The sequence below is a fragment of the Ochotona princeps genome, chromosome 5 (assembly GCF_030435755.1).
Source record: "Ochotona princeps isolate mOchPri1 chromosome 5, mOchPri1.hap1, whole genome shotgun sequence".
Lineage (NCBI taxonomy): Eukaryota > Metazoa > Chordata > Mammalia > Lagomorpha > Ochotonidae > Ochotona > Ochotona princeps.
Genome location: NC_080836.1, coordinates 91,257,893 through 91,274,206, shown reverse-complemented (window position 1 = coordinate 91,274,206; position 16,314 = coordinate 91,257,893). Strand labels below are relative to the sequence as shown.

Below are 16,314 nucleotides of genomic sequence, written 5' to 3'. Positions count from 1 at the left end.
TAGCCTCCCCAGCAGCTTCACACACAGCTAGTATTTCTCAAAAGATCAGCCTGCAAAAGAACCATCACTGCCCTCTTAGCAGCACGGGCCGCACGTGTGAGTGAGACAAGTTCATTGGACTGAAATAACTAGAAATCTCTGTGACACAAAAAAATCTCCAGCTGAAGAAGAACTTTTTTTTTTTTTTTTTTTTTTACAAAAAACAAAGAAGCAAGTTTTTATTTCAATCCTGTTGAGGGTGTGCGAGGGATGAAAAACACAAAATAAGGAGAGGGGTTTCTTCATATAATACAACATCAAGGTCAACTACAAGGAGTAACACTCATTCCACCCCACCCCCCACCAACTCATCAATAGGTTCTGAGGCCAGCTGAGCATAGATGGGACAAGAGTTAAGACACTATTGGCACAGGCACATGGCCAATGCACCGAGAGATGGAGAGAGAAGTTTCTCAGGGAGCAAGGCCCTGGGCCTCAGTTGCTTCCTAAGTGGAAGGAGGACAAGAAAACTTTGGCTGATCTGAAAAACAGACAAAAGCAGCAGGAAGGTAGCTGTCAAAAATCAGGGTTACACTAGTTGGACTCTCCAGATCACAGACTGCGGTGAAGGGAGTCAGGATGGCTACGCTGTGCTCTTCTTCCCTTTCGCCTAGATTCTTCCTCTGCAGGCTGCTGAGAGCTGGCCTGATTTCATTTTTGGAAGGCAGGGGAGTAAGTGCTTATTCTGCCCTTGCTGCATCTAGGTTCTTGAAGGACTGGTTTCTTGGCTCTAAAGAGACAGAAGCCAACAAACAGGGCCGGCTCCTTTTGTGAAAGTCGGCTTGAAAGAGCCCTTGTGTTGGCAAAACTGCCTCTGCAAAGGTTTCTGAGCCTGCGCTGGACACTCTCCCAAAATTGTTCAGACACTTGCAATTGTGTAACATGTGGACAGCTCTTTCTAGAGCTGGATTAGCGACCCATCTTTGGAGATGGGATGAGAGAGAGAGAGAGAGAGAGAGACAGAGAGAAAGAGAAGTACTAGCAGGAGCGAGAACTGGGGGACAGCAAGGCAGATTATGTTACAGGTTCAAGTCTGTGGATTGTGACCAGAGCTACCTAAAGCTCCATAGAAAGGGAATTCTCTGGCACAACATGAACCAGTGAAAAATTTTAGTGGCAACCCTGTAGTTCGCAAAAATCACAAGACAAATATATCAAAAAAAAAAAAAAAAAAAAAAAAAAGGCCAAACTGAGTGAGTTGAGTCCAGCCCTCCATCTTAAATCTGAATAAAATGAACTCATTTAGTTAATACTGTTGCAAATACAATCATGAAGATAGATGGAGCTACTGAAATGCACACTCAGAGTGGGATCAAGTTGCCTATAATTGTAAATCCCAGGCACCTCCCTTTTAAAAGTCACCCAAAAGACATCTTTGAAGACTTGGACTGATAGTGAGGGCCGCCGCCACCCCTCTTGCCCAGTACAGGACGGCCTAAAGAATCAAGACACCCATTTTAAACCTAATATGAGCAAGTGGCAAAAGAAAAAGTACTAATTTGGAAAAGCTAGCAGCTAAAGCCAGAAAGCCGGGTGAGGTCCGTGGGATCCAGGCCTGGGGGAGAAGCAAGAGAAGGAAGGGGAGCAGGCGGTGGGGCCTGCTGTCCTTTGGCTTTACAACTTGCCCCTGCCATCCACTCCTCCCAACTGCTCAATGCATTATTGGCCTGTCAGAGGGGATGTAATGCCCAGACCAACTTTTTATTGAGCTTATGCAGCTAACAGTCTTGTAAACAGTGCCAATTGACAAAGTTTAGCTGAATTTTACAGCTTATGCCCATTAAAAACACCTCTCTCTGAGATTAAAAACAAAACAAAATAAAATAAAACAAAGTAAACAAATAGAGAATGAAGAGACACATCTTGAGTCTTCCAGGAAGGCAAAACAAAACGCCCCGTGGCTTGGTCCCAGGCATTCACCATGCCTAGAGTGCCGCTGCTGCCACCAGTCTCCTGTCCCTCGGCTAGGTAAGGGTGAGGAGAAGGGTCATCTTGGGCATGCTGCAAACACAGCATTTGCTGGTGTTGACACCCTCCTGGGGCTGTGGTGGCAGACTGCTGTGTCAGGAGCCCACTTCCTGGGCGTAGCTGAGGGGCCCAGGTCCTCAAGACAGCCTGAGATGGCAGCCCATACACCTCAGCAGGGGGACCGTGCCCCTCTCTCCAGTGCGGTTCAGCATTGAGGTTGTCTATTACCGGTCGGCGAGAAAACCTGAGCTGTTTTCCTCGTGGCTGTCCCTCCGTTCCCCAACTTGGGGAGTAGTGGAAGGGGACAGGGGAGGATCACTGAGGGGGTAGGGGAATACCCCGGGGATCGGTGACTTGGCCCTCTTGCAGGTTCTTCACCAGTTGTGCAAGCCAGCGTTTCGTGGTGGTGTCATCTTTTAGCACCTGGGCGAAGGTTGTATCCTTCAGCTGGTCAGGGAGGCACTGCCTGAGTGCTTCACGTGCCCTACATCAGAAACAAACAGACCAACCAGGGAGACCAACACATCAACCCACATTTTGGGGAGAAGGAAAAACCCCCTTCTTAGATATATACAGTATCCTGGGAATCTATGGTTCTGTCAAGTTACATTAAGGAGTGCTTTAAAATTCTCTAACATTTCTATTATAAAGACGCTCAGACATCTTCAAGATTTGTACCTGTAAGAATTCTTAAAATAATACCCCCAACATAGAATATCAAGCAAAAGCAAAATGGAATAAGATATGCAACAGTTGACTTCGATTCAAACTGCTTTCTGATTTATTACAGTAAATGTTGATAAAATACTTATGTTAGAAATATATGGGTCATAGTAAATGAAAGAGTTCAAAAATCAGCACAGTAACAGGGGATAGGACCTCACTTATAATATGAAAAATTCTATGCTAAATTAACAATTATTATTATCACAGAAAATTCTTGTCTCCTATTTTAAAACCTTAATGAGATACGCAATAAAAACATTAACTATGGTAACAGCATTATCAGATGAACTTTTAAATGTTTCATTTTCTTTGAAAAGATGACCAGCAGAAAGTCAAATCTGAAAATCTAAAAAAGGCAAATGTTAACTATTTAAAAGTCTACTTATAGGGTTATTCTACACACAATTATATAGCTTTTGTACTCCGATTTGTTTTCATTGCACAAGTAGAATTTTAAATACATCTTCAGGTTTGGTGAACACAGGAACTACTGAAGAACAGAACAAAATGGTTAAAAAGCAGGCGGGGCTTATATAACCTCAGTGATGGGAGAGTGTGTTCACATTCAATCAAGTTATCCCTTTTCCTAGGAATACAGAAATTACTTCACAATGTGGTTTAGCAGAATCTGAGCAAGTGGCTTTCAGCATAAATTATAGATTTGCAAGCAAAAGGTCAAACATTTCTAAAGTGCATTATATCTACAATGTATGCTTTCTGGCAGAAAGTTTATGAACACAGGAAAACAATTAGCTCCAAAGACTTACAGGAATCAAGGAGAGAATTAGAAACAATTTTAAAAGTCCTCTGGGTTGTGTTTCTTTCTAAGAGATCTTTGAAAGTATACCTCTCTTTCTGATCAAGTGGAGTTACAATAGAAAGCTGAAACCACAGGAGTAATACATTTGAAGGTTTCCCTTGAAATTGTCTGGACTCTGGAATTTTAGAGTAGCATACAAAGTTAGAGTGCAAGATACAAGTCTGATGGATTTTTAAACTTAGTACTTCATATTTTAAAAGGAACTTAAGTTCTGTCCTAGATAAACTATAGCTTTATAATTTCCCTGTCCTAAAGATGCAGAAGCTACACCAGGAGAAGGGAATACCACTCAACAGAATATTTCCCTAAGAACTTCTACAAATCCTATAAATGTTTACCTGGGGTTATCTGAGAGACGAAGATAACATCTTACTACATGCTTCAGCAGACGGGCAGAAGGCTCTTTGGACAGCTGCAGGACCATTTTACCCTGTTTCCCCCCAATATGGGGAGGGATAGGAAAAAATACACAAAAACAATGTGAATTGACATCAGATCAGACAGTCTGAGAGTCATTCCACAAGGTTCCAGACTGTTATTTCTAGTTAGAAAACTGAGGTGAGGCTGTTTACTGCCAGTTACAAAGGGATTAAGTTTTATGGTCAGATGTAGTTGCAAAAGGGAAGAATGAAAGAACTCACCAAGATCATGGCAACATGGGAGAACCGCTCATAAGTCTGACATATGTAAGCCAACCCAGTGTCATCCAAGAGAATCTTCTGGAGGATAAATGTGGCAACCTGAAGGAAACAAAATGAAAGGAATGACTATCAATCAGAAAATTGAACAAGTTAGAAACTTTAGTACATTATACACAATTTATCACTCAAATATATATATACTCATTTTAAAAAAGAATTTTGTGTTCACATCCTTTTTATTTTTAATTTATTTTCATCTACGTGAAAGGTAGAGTGGCACAGAGAAACCTTCCATCTGCTGGTATACTCTCTAAATGCCTGAAACAGCCAGGGCTGGAACAAGCTGAAACCTACAATTTCATCCAGGTCTCCCACATAGGTGTAGGATGGATACACGTTATTATAGCTATAGATTTACACATTAACTATTATGTCCTTAGTATTTCTAGTGGTAGAAGCACTGAAAAGAAACAGAGCATCTTATGATTTCAAATTTCCAAAAGTGGCATATGAGGATGTTAGGTGCTCAAATGCTCGTAAAAATTGGTTACAGAAGCTCTCCTATCTATGAATACAGAATATCTTTTTTTTTTTAAAGATTTATTTTTATTACAAAGTCAGATATACACAGAGGAGGAGAGACAGAGAGGAAGATCTTCCGTCCGATGATTCACTCCCCAAGTGAGTGCAACGGCCGGTGCACGCCGATCCGAAGCCAGGAACCTGGAACCTCCTCCGGGTCTCCCACGCGGGTGCAGGGTCCCAAGGCTTTGGGCCGTCCTCCACTGCTTTCCCAGGCCACAAGCAGGGAGCTGGATGAGAAGTGGAGCTTCCGGGATTAGAACTGGTGCCCATATGGGATCCTGGGCGTTCAAGGCGAGGACTTTAGCCACTAGGCCACGTTGCCAGGCCCAATACAGAATATCTTAATATTCTTAGGCACAAACAAAGCTATACCCTAGAGCAACAACTTCAATGCTACCAACAACTGAGCTTCCTCTGGAGGCTTAAACCACCACTCCCCCAAAAAACAAACACCAAAGCCAAAACCACTCTCCACAATGAATCCCACCCTGCCTGATAAATGAAATGTAGCAAGAGGTTAAAAGCTGTTGTAGGGTGTGGTCATCAGGGGTGTGAATCAGCAGAAAGATTTCTGTTTTTCCCTTTCTTTGTAACTTCAAAATAAGAAAAAAGTGACTGTCAAAATCAGAAATGCCTTTGAATGTGTAATTAAGAGATCAGAATTAATGAAGAGAAGGACAGATTCTTGTTTATTATCAGACAAGGAACTCACACATTCCTTTAGGCATCTAAAGAGAGCTATAAACTCAATGCTCAGAAAAATGCCACCAAGAAACTAATTCAAGGAACTCAGGTTAAGAACATTTGTTCTCCAGGTAATACAAAACCCTCTGAATATTTGAAATAAGTTTTGAAAACTCAGAGCTTGAAGAATATATTTTAGCACATTCAATAACAGAGAATAGCCAATTATGATGTAAGATTTAGTATTCTGTTTATATATGGAAAATCTTTTATTTAAAAAAAATTTATAAATTCATTTATTTTTGGAGGGCCGATTTACACAGATGGAGAGATAAAGAGCTCTTCCATTCACTTGTTCATTTCCCAGAAGGCCAAAACAGAATAAGATGAAGCCACAAAGGGGTTAATGTTGGGGTATAGCGTAAAGGGACATTGTGACCCTAGGTCAGCAAGCACAGGATTACAACTGAAAGGATAATATTTGTATGAGAACAACTGAGTGGGTACCATTCCTACAGTTAAATGGATATCATTTGTATGAAAACAGTTGAGTGGACAGCATGTGAATGAGAACACTTGGAATATACAAAACAAAAGAGTTCCAAACAAAAGTATAGAAACAGTTGATGGGCTTTGTTGATAAGCTCCATACCTCCTCCCTTATCCTATATGACACTCAGTGTATAAAGTTTGATGCCACTAATAAAGTTCAGCTTTTGACCATCAGTCAGTAGTCCACAGTGTTATTATTGGCTCTGTGCACCAAGTCCACTGCTGCAGGACAGTGAGCATAGTGGGTTAAGTCTCTTCTTGGGGACTCCTGCATCCTATACTGAAGTGTCTGGGTTCAAGTTCTGCCTCTGCACTTTGTGGGAGGATTTAGGTGATGGCTCAAATACTTGGGTCCCTGCCATACCAATGAGACTTGGATGGAGTTAACGGCTCCAGTCTGGCCTAGCCCATACTGACTGTTGTGGATATTCGGGGACTGAACCAGGAGACAGAAGACTTCTCCTTCTGTTCCTAAGCTTTTCAAATATGTATAAATAAATAGATGAATTTAAAAACTTTTAAAAGCTAAAAATAAACAACACACACAAAATCGAAACAAAAATCTTAAAACTCTAAAGTTAAGCCCCACTTTTATTTGCAGCAAGACTGACACTCAGACATTCTCGGGCATTTCTATTTTTTTTTTTTTAGCTTTCTATATCGGGAGAACATGTAACATCTGTGTATTTATATCTGCCTTATTTCATTCAAGATCATGTCCCCAATTGTAACCATTTTGCAGTAAATGACAGAATTTCATTCTTTTCTAACACACACACACACACACACACACACACACACACACACTTTACTTACTCATCTGTTAATGAATAACTTCAGTTCCATATATCTCGGGTTTTGGCCATTTAGATATTTATAACAATATTTGCAGGCCACATAAAACTGTCAACTTTGTAAATCTACTGAGTTTCAAGTCTTCCCTGTGGTTGCCTTGTTAGGGTCATGCTCCATGATTTGTGGGCCTTATACGGCCCAGAAGCCAGGTATTCCCCAGCTCGAATAGCAATCCTCAAAACAAACAAAAATGCTACATATAGAAAACTGTGCAGACAAATCCCAAGAAGAGGGAACAAATGATAATTATCAACACATTCAAAGAAACTGAAATTTGAATTCAGAAAACATTTAAAAAGGGAGAAAAATTTCATAAAAGAGATATAGTCATAACAGCAGAAACTAACGGGGGGGGAGACTGAATATAAAGTTAAATTGGGAGTGAGTGGTTTGGCCTAGCAGTTAAAGACACCTGCACACCACATCAGTACCTAGGTTAAGTTGTAGTTGTGCTCCAGACTGTGACTTCCTGCTAGTAAGTCCCCTGCCCGGCAGCAGATGAGGGATGAAGTGGTCAGGCTTCTGCGAGGCCTTCAGAAAACCCAGACTGAGTTTTCGGCTCCTGGCTTTGCTCTGACATAGCTCTGGCCTTTATGGGTATTTGGGGAATGAATCAGCAGATGGGAGCTTGCTCTAATTAATAATAATAAATCCTAAATAAAACTAGCTATAATCTGAGATTAAACAACACAGACTAGTTTTAGAAGGACACTAAAAAGTAGTAACAGTGGGTTACCACTGAGACTAGGGTATGAAGAGGCATTTTTAAAGTTGTATACATGTTGGTACTATTTGAAATTTTTACAGTATATATCTATTGCATATTAAAAAAAAAACTTATTTATCTGAAAAACAGTTACAGAGAAGGGAGGGAGGGGAGAGAGAAAAACAGACACAGAGAGATCTTCCATCCATTGGTTTACTCCCTGGATTACTGTAATCACTGAGGCTGAGTTGAGCCAACAGCCTCCTTCAGATTGCCAAGGAGGTACAAAAGCCTAAAGACTGGAGCCATCCTCCACTGCTTTCCCATAAGTAGAAGGTAGATCAGCAGTGGAGCAGCCAGGACACGAATCAGTGCTCATATGGGGTTCGGGCACGATAGGTGGAAAACTTAGCTTCCTATGCCACAGAACCCACCACATAAAATACTCAATGCCAAGTTAAAATCATTTCAATGTGGGCCCAGTGCAATAGCCTGCTGAATAAAGTTCTCACCTTGCATGCACTGGGGATCCCACATGGGTACCAGTTTTAATACTGGCTGCTCTACTTCCCCATCTAGTTTCCTGCTTGTGGCTTGGGAAAACAGTGGAGGATGGCCCAAACCCTTGGGACCATGCATCCACATGGGAGACTTGAAAGAAGCTCCTGGTTCCTGGCTTTGGATCTGCTCAGCTCTGGCCACTTGGGGAGTGAATCAGTGGATAGATCTTTCTGTCTATCCTCTCTATAAATCTGATCTGCCTTTACAATAAAAATAAACAAATCTTTAAAATATTCAACAACAAGAAACACACAGAAGAGCTACTTTAGAAAGACAAATTCACCTACAAGAGGAAAAATCAGGGTGACTAAGTTTTCAATGCAGTATTTTTTAGAAAGATCTTTTTATTTTTTATTGCAAAGTCAGATATACAGAGAGAAGGAGAGACAGAGAAGATCTTTCATCGATGGTTCACTCCCCAAGTGACTGCAACGGCTGGAGCTATGCCAATCCAAAGCCAGGAGCCAGGAGCTCTTCTGGGTCTCCCATGTAGGTGCAGGGTTCCAAGGCTTTGTGCCATCCTCTACTGCTTTCCCAGGCCATGGGCAGGGAACTGGATGGGAAGTGGAGCAACTGGGATTAGAACTGGCGCCATATGGGATCCTGCTGGGTTCAAGGTAAGGACTTTAGCTGCTAGGCCTCCGTGCCGGGCCCTTCAATGCAATATTTTCTATGAGAAGCCCACAGAGCTGACAGGGTAAATGAAGTAAGAATTTAGCAGCTAGTAGTGTTCAAGGTTAAAGTGCACAGTAAACAGAAGCTCAAGTGCATGAACCTTATTAAACAAAACAAAACAAAAAAACCCTTTGGAATTCTACACTTATATTGTGCCTGTGGAATGAGAAGTGGTTTAAATAGGAAAGGAATACATTTTTAGTGTTTAACTTGATATCCTTTGGAATCATCTGGGGTGTTTAAACGATCAGTTTATAACAATTTATGTTCAAGAGATAAAATACATTCACACAAGATTCAAAACTCTAGAGAGGCACAAAATGATGCTGCAACCACAAAAGAGCAGCTTGAGACTCAACACAATGGAGACTCTAAGTAAAGCACATACCGTTTTAGAGAGTTCACTTCCAGATTCCATAATGCGCAAACACAAAGGGATAATTTCCGTTGTCAACAAAAAGTTGATTACTTCTTGCTCATCTGTTTTTACTAGGGCCCCTACAGAAAACAAACAAAATTGTTACAGGGTTGGGGTTTCCGGTTAAAATTAATTTTGTTCACCAAATGGGTTGTGGGATTCAAACTAACACACACAAACTGTGGCCTTTACACCAGAATCCCATGCCAATTAAAAATAAATAAATAAAATAACATGCTTTGATTTCATCAGCTCCACTGAATGATACCAAGTTTGCCTATCATGTAGGTGAGCTGCAGTCAATCATTTACATATTTCTATCCCACTTAGAAGACAATGTTGTAATATTAACAGTCCATTCTTTGCCTACATTATTTAGGAGACGTCTTCATCAGTATTAAAATACATTCAAGAGAAAAGCAATTATAAATAAGAACTAAGGTCACACTTGAATAGTAGTCCTGACGCCACAACTTTCTTCCCTTTAAAAAACACCTCGTGGGCCCGGCGGCGTGGCCTAGTGGCTAAAGTCCTCGCCTTGAAAGCCCCGGGATCCCATATGGGTGCCGGTTCTAATCCCGGAAGCTCCACTTCCCATCTAGCTCCCTGTGTGTGGCCTGGGAAAGCAGCTGAGGATGGCCCAATGCATTGGGACCCTGCACCCGCGTGGGAGACCCGGAAGAGGTTCCAGGTTCCCGGCTTCGGATCGGCGTGCACCGGCTGTTGCGGCTCACTTGGGGAGTGAATCATCGGAGGGAAGATCTTCCTCTCTGTCTCTCCTCCTCTCTGTATATCTGGCTGTAATAAAATGAATAAATCTTTAAAAAAAAAAAAAAAAAAACTTGTTTTTTTTTTTAAGATTTATTTATTCTTATTGGAAAGACAGATATTCAGAGGAGGAAAGATAGAGAGGAAGATTTTCCGTCTGATAGTTCACTCCCCAAGTGACCGCAATGGCCAGAGCCGAGCCAATCTGAAGCCCGGAGCTTCTTATGGGTCTCCCATGCGGGTGCAGAGTCCCAAGGCCCTGGGCCGTCCTCAACTGCTTCCCCAGGCCACAAGCAGGGAACTGGATGGGAAGCAGGGCCGCCAGGATTAGAACTAGCGACCATATGGGATCCTGCCGTGTGCAAGGTGAGGACTTTAACCACTATACTATCGTGCTGGGCCCCAAAAGACCCGTTTTTTTTTTTATCTTATAAGAACACAACAGATGATTCCCAGCATTCATTCCAATTCTTCCGTGGGTTTCTAACAACTGACACAATTAAATGACATCACTGACCAGGTGATAGAAACAGTATGGCACTAACTTCTTCATTCTAGGAAGCACTGCTCTACTGAAACATGGATCTCAGTAACCAAAACTCTACTATTAATAAGGAATGTTATTTGCTTTACACAGAACAGGTAACCTACAAATACATCTAAACTCCACAGCAACCAGTATGAACCCAATATGGCCTAAGGTGGATTCAAATTATTATTTAGCTTTTTAAAAAAGATTTACTTATTTTTATTATAAAGTCAGATATACAGAGAGCAGAAGAGACAGAGAGGAAGATTTTCCATCCCCTGATTGATTCCCCAAGAGGCTGCACTGGCTGGTGCTAAGCCAATCCAAAGCCAGGAGCCAGGAGCTTCCTCCAGGTCTCCTACATGGGTGCTGGTTCTAAAGGCTTTGGGGCCGTCCCCAACTGCTTTCCCAGGCCACAAGCAGGGAGCTGGAAGGGAAGTGCAGCAGCCAGAACAGGAACTGGCATTCATATGGGATCCTGGAGTGTGTGCAAGGCAAGGACTTCAGCCATTAGGCTACCGCACTGGACACTTTATTTAGGTTTTATATAGATTTATAATCCATTGAAGTTTTGCATGGAGCTAATGGTGTGGACTGTGGGTTTTTTTTTTTAGACATCCAGTTGATCTTGTACTATTTACTGAAAAAACTATCCTTTCTGTACTAAATTGTGTTTGCACCTTATAAAAACTCCATTTACCATGAATGTGTGAGTCTACTTCCAGACTCTAATCCTATTCCATTAATGTATAAATCTCTCTCTACACTAATACCACACTGTTTTTACTACTGTAGTTTTCTGGTAGTGAATTTTGCTTTTTTTTTTTTAAGATTGATTTTACATATTTGAAAGGCAGAATTATAGAGAAACAGGGAGATAGACAGAATTGTCCACCTGATGGTGCATTCCCCAGATGACCACAATGGCCTAGTAGAGTCAGGAGCCAAGCACCCCAACTAAGTTTCCCAAGCAGATGGCAGGGAGCTGGATCAGAGGCAGAACAGTTGTGACTGGTGCTCATTTAGGATAATGGCACTGCACGTAACAGTATAATCTGTTGGGTCAAAATGCCAGCCCCATTCTTTACTACTCAAGAGAATGAGATGTGAAACAGGGGATATCTTATTTTCTTAAGTAAAAGGCATTTATACATCCTTGTATGCATAAACATTTGCTTCAGGACAGAAAAATTTAACTTTGTGAAGTAAACTTGTATAGCAGAACAACTGAGAAAATCACAATAACAGTAAGTCCAAATTCAAACTCTTATTCCTATAATACTTGTTGCACTGTTAAGCCTTTTTACACCTTAAAATTCTAGGAGCCTGCTGTGATAGACTAGTGGCTAAAAGTCCTTGCCTCACATGTGCCGGGATCCCATTTGGTCGCCGGTTCTAATCCTGGCGGCCCTGTTTCCCATCCAGCTCCCTGCTTGTGGCCTGGGAAAGCAGTTGAGGATGGCCCAAAGCCTTGGAGCCCTGTACCCATGTGGGAGATATTCAGAAGAGGCTCCTTGCTCCTTGTTTTGGATCAGTGCAACTTCAGCCATTGCGGCTCATTTGGGGAGTGAATCATCGGACGGAAGATCTTCCTGTCTGTCACTCCTCCTCTCTGTATATCTGATTGTCCAATTAAAAAAAACTTAAAAAAAAGTTCTAGTAAATGTTTCTACGTATTCTACTGAATTGAATCCTAAATGTTACATCTCATAGCTGATCAGAAATTCTTAGAATAATTCCTGCAGAGTCATTATGTTCCTGACACTAATAATTTATTAATGAATGAGACAATCCCCTAGGCAGAAGTGAACACAAGCCCAGGAAGCAAGATTAAAACACCCAACAGAGACAGCAGAATAAGGACACTAGGCTTGCCTAACTTACCAATAACTCCCAGGCTGGTGAGCCGAAGATATTCAAACGGACGTGTTTTGCTGACAGTGTGCAAAAAGGGGTACAAAAAAAGTGGGATGTGTGCTGCGAGAAATGCTGACCTGGAAGAAAAACAATTCACGTTCAGAGTCAAGAGTAGACTTCTGAGGTTATTCAACATTCAAATTCCAGGTGGTTACAGAACATGCAAGAGCAAGGAATATTTAAAAGTTGAATGTACCTCGACAATGAGATGCTGGACTCTTTGTCTGGTATATGCTTGCAATGAAAAAGAATCTTAACTGAACTTGATCTGTAATACTGCAACAAGATGGAGGAATCCACCATGGGGGGAGGGTAGGGAGAGGGGTTGGGGGAATCCCAGAGCCTATGAAACTGTGTAATTAATGTAATTAATAATAATTAAAAAAAAAACCAGAGAGAGAATGGCAAAAGTCATCATTATAACTACTGGTTCTTTTTTTTTTATGATTACATTTCGTTTTGTGACAGTTTCATAGGCTCTGGGATTCCCCCAACCCCTCCCTGTACCCTCCCCCATGGTGGATTCCTCCACCTTATTGCAGTATTACAGCTCAAATCCAGTCAAGATTCTTTAATTGCAGGCATATACCAAGCATAGAGTCCGGCGTCTTATTGTCCAGATACATTCAACGGTCTCTTGGGGAGACCATCTCTGGTCTGAAGGTTGAGCTGGCAGAGTATCATCCTGACCACTTATAAGTCCCAACATAACATCAACAACAATTTACAACATTATGGAGATAACTGACATGGTACTGAGTAACCAATATTATAACTACTGGTTCTTAAATGGAGCAGCTTTGCCTCTAATGAAACATGTACTATTATCCGGAAACATTTTGGGCTATCATACCTGAGGATTACTGAAAGCTACTGGGTGGAGGCCAGAGATGATGCTATACATACCACAATGCACAGGACAGCACTCTCCCTTGTCTCCCTCCTCCTACCACAAAGACTTACTTAGCTCAAAACATCAATGGTGGGCCCGGTGGCGTGGCCTAGCGGCTAAAGTCCTCGCCTTGAAAGCCCGGGGATCCCATATGGGCGCCAGTTCTAATCCCGGCAGCTCCACTTCCCATCCAGCTCCCTGCTTGTGGCCTGGGAAAGCAGTCGATGCTTTGGGACCCTGCACCCGCGTGCGAGACCCGGAAGAGGTTCCAGGTTCCCGGCATCAGCTCGGCGCAGCACCAGCTGTCATGGGCACTTGGGGAGTGAATCATCGGAGGGAAGATCTTCCTCTCTGTCTCTCCTCCTCTCTATATATCTGACTTTGTAATAAAAATAAATAAATCTTCAAAAAAAAAAAGTCAATGCTATCATCACTGGGGCCTAGTAAGATGGCTTGATTGGCTAATCTGCCTTGAAAGTGCCAGGATCCAAAATGGGCACCAGTTTTGACCCAGCTGCTCCACTTCCCATCCAGCTTCTGGTTTGTGGCCTGGAAAAGCAGTGGACGATGGCCCAAAGCCTTGGGACCCTGTGCCCACATGGGAGACCTGGAAGAAGCTCCTGACTTATACCTTCAGATAGGCCATTTGAGGAGTGAACCAGTGGGCAGAAAATCTTTCTCTGTCCCTCGTCTGCATAAATCTGCCCTTCAAATAAAAACAAATATTACTAAAATATTATTTATTTGAAACACACAGAATAGAGATATGACATCTACCAGTTCACTCCCCAAGTAATGAGCACAAGAGATGAGAGTAGACCAGGGTGAAGCCTATGGCTGGGAAATCAATCTAAGTTTCCCATCTGGATGAGGGCTGCAAATACGTGAGTCACAATGTATACATTAGCAGGAAGCTGGAACTGGCAGTAGAGTTGATTTTCAGATCCAAGTGTCTTAACCACTGTGAATTCTGCACATGCTTTAAAAAAAAAAGTTATTTATTTTACTTGAAAAAGTTATAGACAGATAGAGATCTTTCCATTGGTTTATACCTCAAATGGTTGCAATGGTTGTAGTTGGGCTGATGCAGCTGATCTGAAGCTGGTAGTCAAGCACCTCCCCTAAGTCTTTCACATGGCCACAGGATCCAAGGCCATTGGCCACCTTCTGCTGCTTTCCCAGGTCATAAGCAGGAAGCTAGACTGGAAGCAGAGCAGACAGAACTCGAACCAACACCCTTATGGGATGCCAGTGTTATAGGTGGAGGGCTACACTACTGTGCCAACCACTGTGTGCCAACCACTGTGCCAAGCCTTTTAAAATTTGAAAGGCAGGGCCTGGCGCAGTAGTCTAGTGGCTAAAGTTCTCGTCTTGCATCCCAGGATCCCATATAGGCGCTGGTTCCTATCCCGGGAGCCCTGCTTCCCATTCAGCTTCCTGCCTGTGGCCTGGTAAAGCAGTTGAGGATGGCCCAAAAACTTTGGAATCTGTACCAGTGTGGGAGACTCAATAAGAGCTCCTGGCTTCTGGCTCTGGATCAGCTCAGCACCAGCTGTTGCGGCCACTTGGGGACTGAATCAGCGGATGGAAAATATTTGTCTCTCCTCCTGTCTCTCTATATATATATCTGACTTTGCAATAAAAATAAAAAATAAATAAAATTTGAAAGGCAGAAGAAGGGTTGGGAAGATGATTATTCTATTCACTGGTCCAATTCTCAAATGCCCACATCAGCAGCAACTGGGTCAGGTCAAAGCCAGGAAACCTAAAACTCAGTTCAAGTTATGACTGTGGGTGGCACAAACTCAAATACTCAAGGTATCATGTGCTGTTTCCGGGATGCACATTAGCAAGAAGCTGGATCAAAAGTGTAGCTGGAACTGGAACTAGGCACTCTGATAAGGCACCAAGGAGTCCCACCTGGGACCTTAACTACTGTGTGAAATGGCTGCCTCATCAAAGCTGCTATTTTTAGTTCATTGCTACATTTATTGGGTAAAAAGTAAGTTAGCATCCTAAAGATTCATACCCACACACAACCCCACTGCCTGACCTTCTCTCATCATTCAGCAAAAGGTTAAGGATATATTCAGTATACACCTCCTCTAATGACTTGCTTTAAGCCCTTACCTGGTTTCTGGGTGTGAAGCCACACATTGCAGCAATGCCAGCGCATTGCAAACTCTGTTAGACTGGTGTGCTGTCAAGGTAGGGGGGTTGATAGATGGGTAGATATTTACAATTTCCTAAAAACAAAACAAACAAAGCTGGAAATGAGTACAGGTAAGAAATAACTATATATAGCCCGATTCCCATATAATTAAGGGGTAAAAAAAAACAACACAGAAACTCCAATACTCCCAAATCTCTTAATTCTGCAGATGCCAGTAGAACTGAACCAAGAAAGAAACAAACAACGTTCCTATCCTTCCACTGCAGACACACTTGACTAAGTAGTTCACACAGTTCTGTTACTATGGCTCTATAGGTTTTTCTACGAGGAATTCTGTGGTGGCAACTATGGCTTTCCATACTTTCTTCTTGTATCTTACAGCTACTGAATCTTTTACTTGAAGGATCCCTGGATTTTTATAGTTCTTGTTGCCAGAAACTTACTTTTAACCATTTAAAAGTTGTTAACAATGCAACCATGAGCAGAAATTGTTATTAAATCAATGTCATACCTCACAAAGAGGTCTGAGTTCAGTTAGGTAGCAAATTAAAAAAAAAGGGGGCTACAGGAACATTAGCCTATGAATGAGGATATGTGCACAAAACAGACTGTATCAAAAAGATCTGTTGACCCTAATTTACTTTTATTTATTTAATACAGAGAGACAGACGATTCCCATCTGTTGATTCATTGTCAAAATGTCTGCAATGCTAGGACTGGGCAAAGCTGGAGCAGCCTACAATGCAATCCAGACCTACACACATGGCAGGAAGCTAGTCAGGCCCTGGAGCTGGATATTGAATCG

General features: G+C 42.1%; 1 protein-coding gene across 4 annotated transcripts in view; it reads right to left on the bottom strand.

The window, feature by feature from the left end:
* Nucleotides 1-1,010: 1,010 nt before the first annotated feature.
* Nucleotides 1,011-16,314, bottom strand: part of CNOT9 (CCR4-NOT transcription complex subunit 9) — a 33,651-nt gene continuing 18,347 nt past the window's right edge. For 2 of the 4 annotated variants that reach the window (XM_004576827.2, XM_058665009.1), the window contains exons 3-8: nt 15,467-15,582; nt 12,412-12,521; nt 9,201-9,310; nt 4,195-4,293; nt 3,892-3,983; nt 1,011-2,491 (exon numbers count right to left, since the gene is read on the bottom strand). In XM_004576827.2, coding sequence (XP_004576884.1) covers nt 2,323-2,491; nt 3,892-3,983; nt 4,195-4,293; nt 9,201-9,310; nt 12,412-12,521; nt 15,467-15,582 — 696 coding nt within the window. In that variant the 3' untranslated portion in view covers nt 1,011-2,322. The other 2 variants (XM_036493132.2, XM_058665008.1) reach the window with 2 other exon arrangements.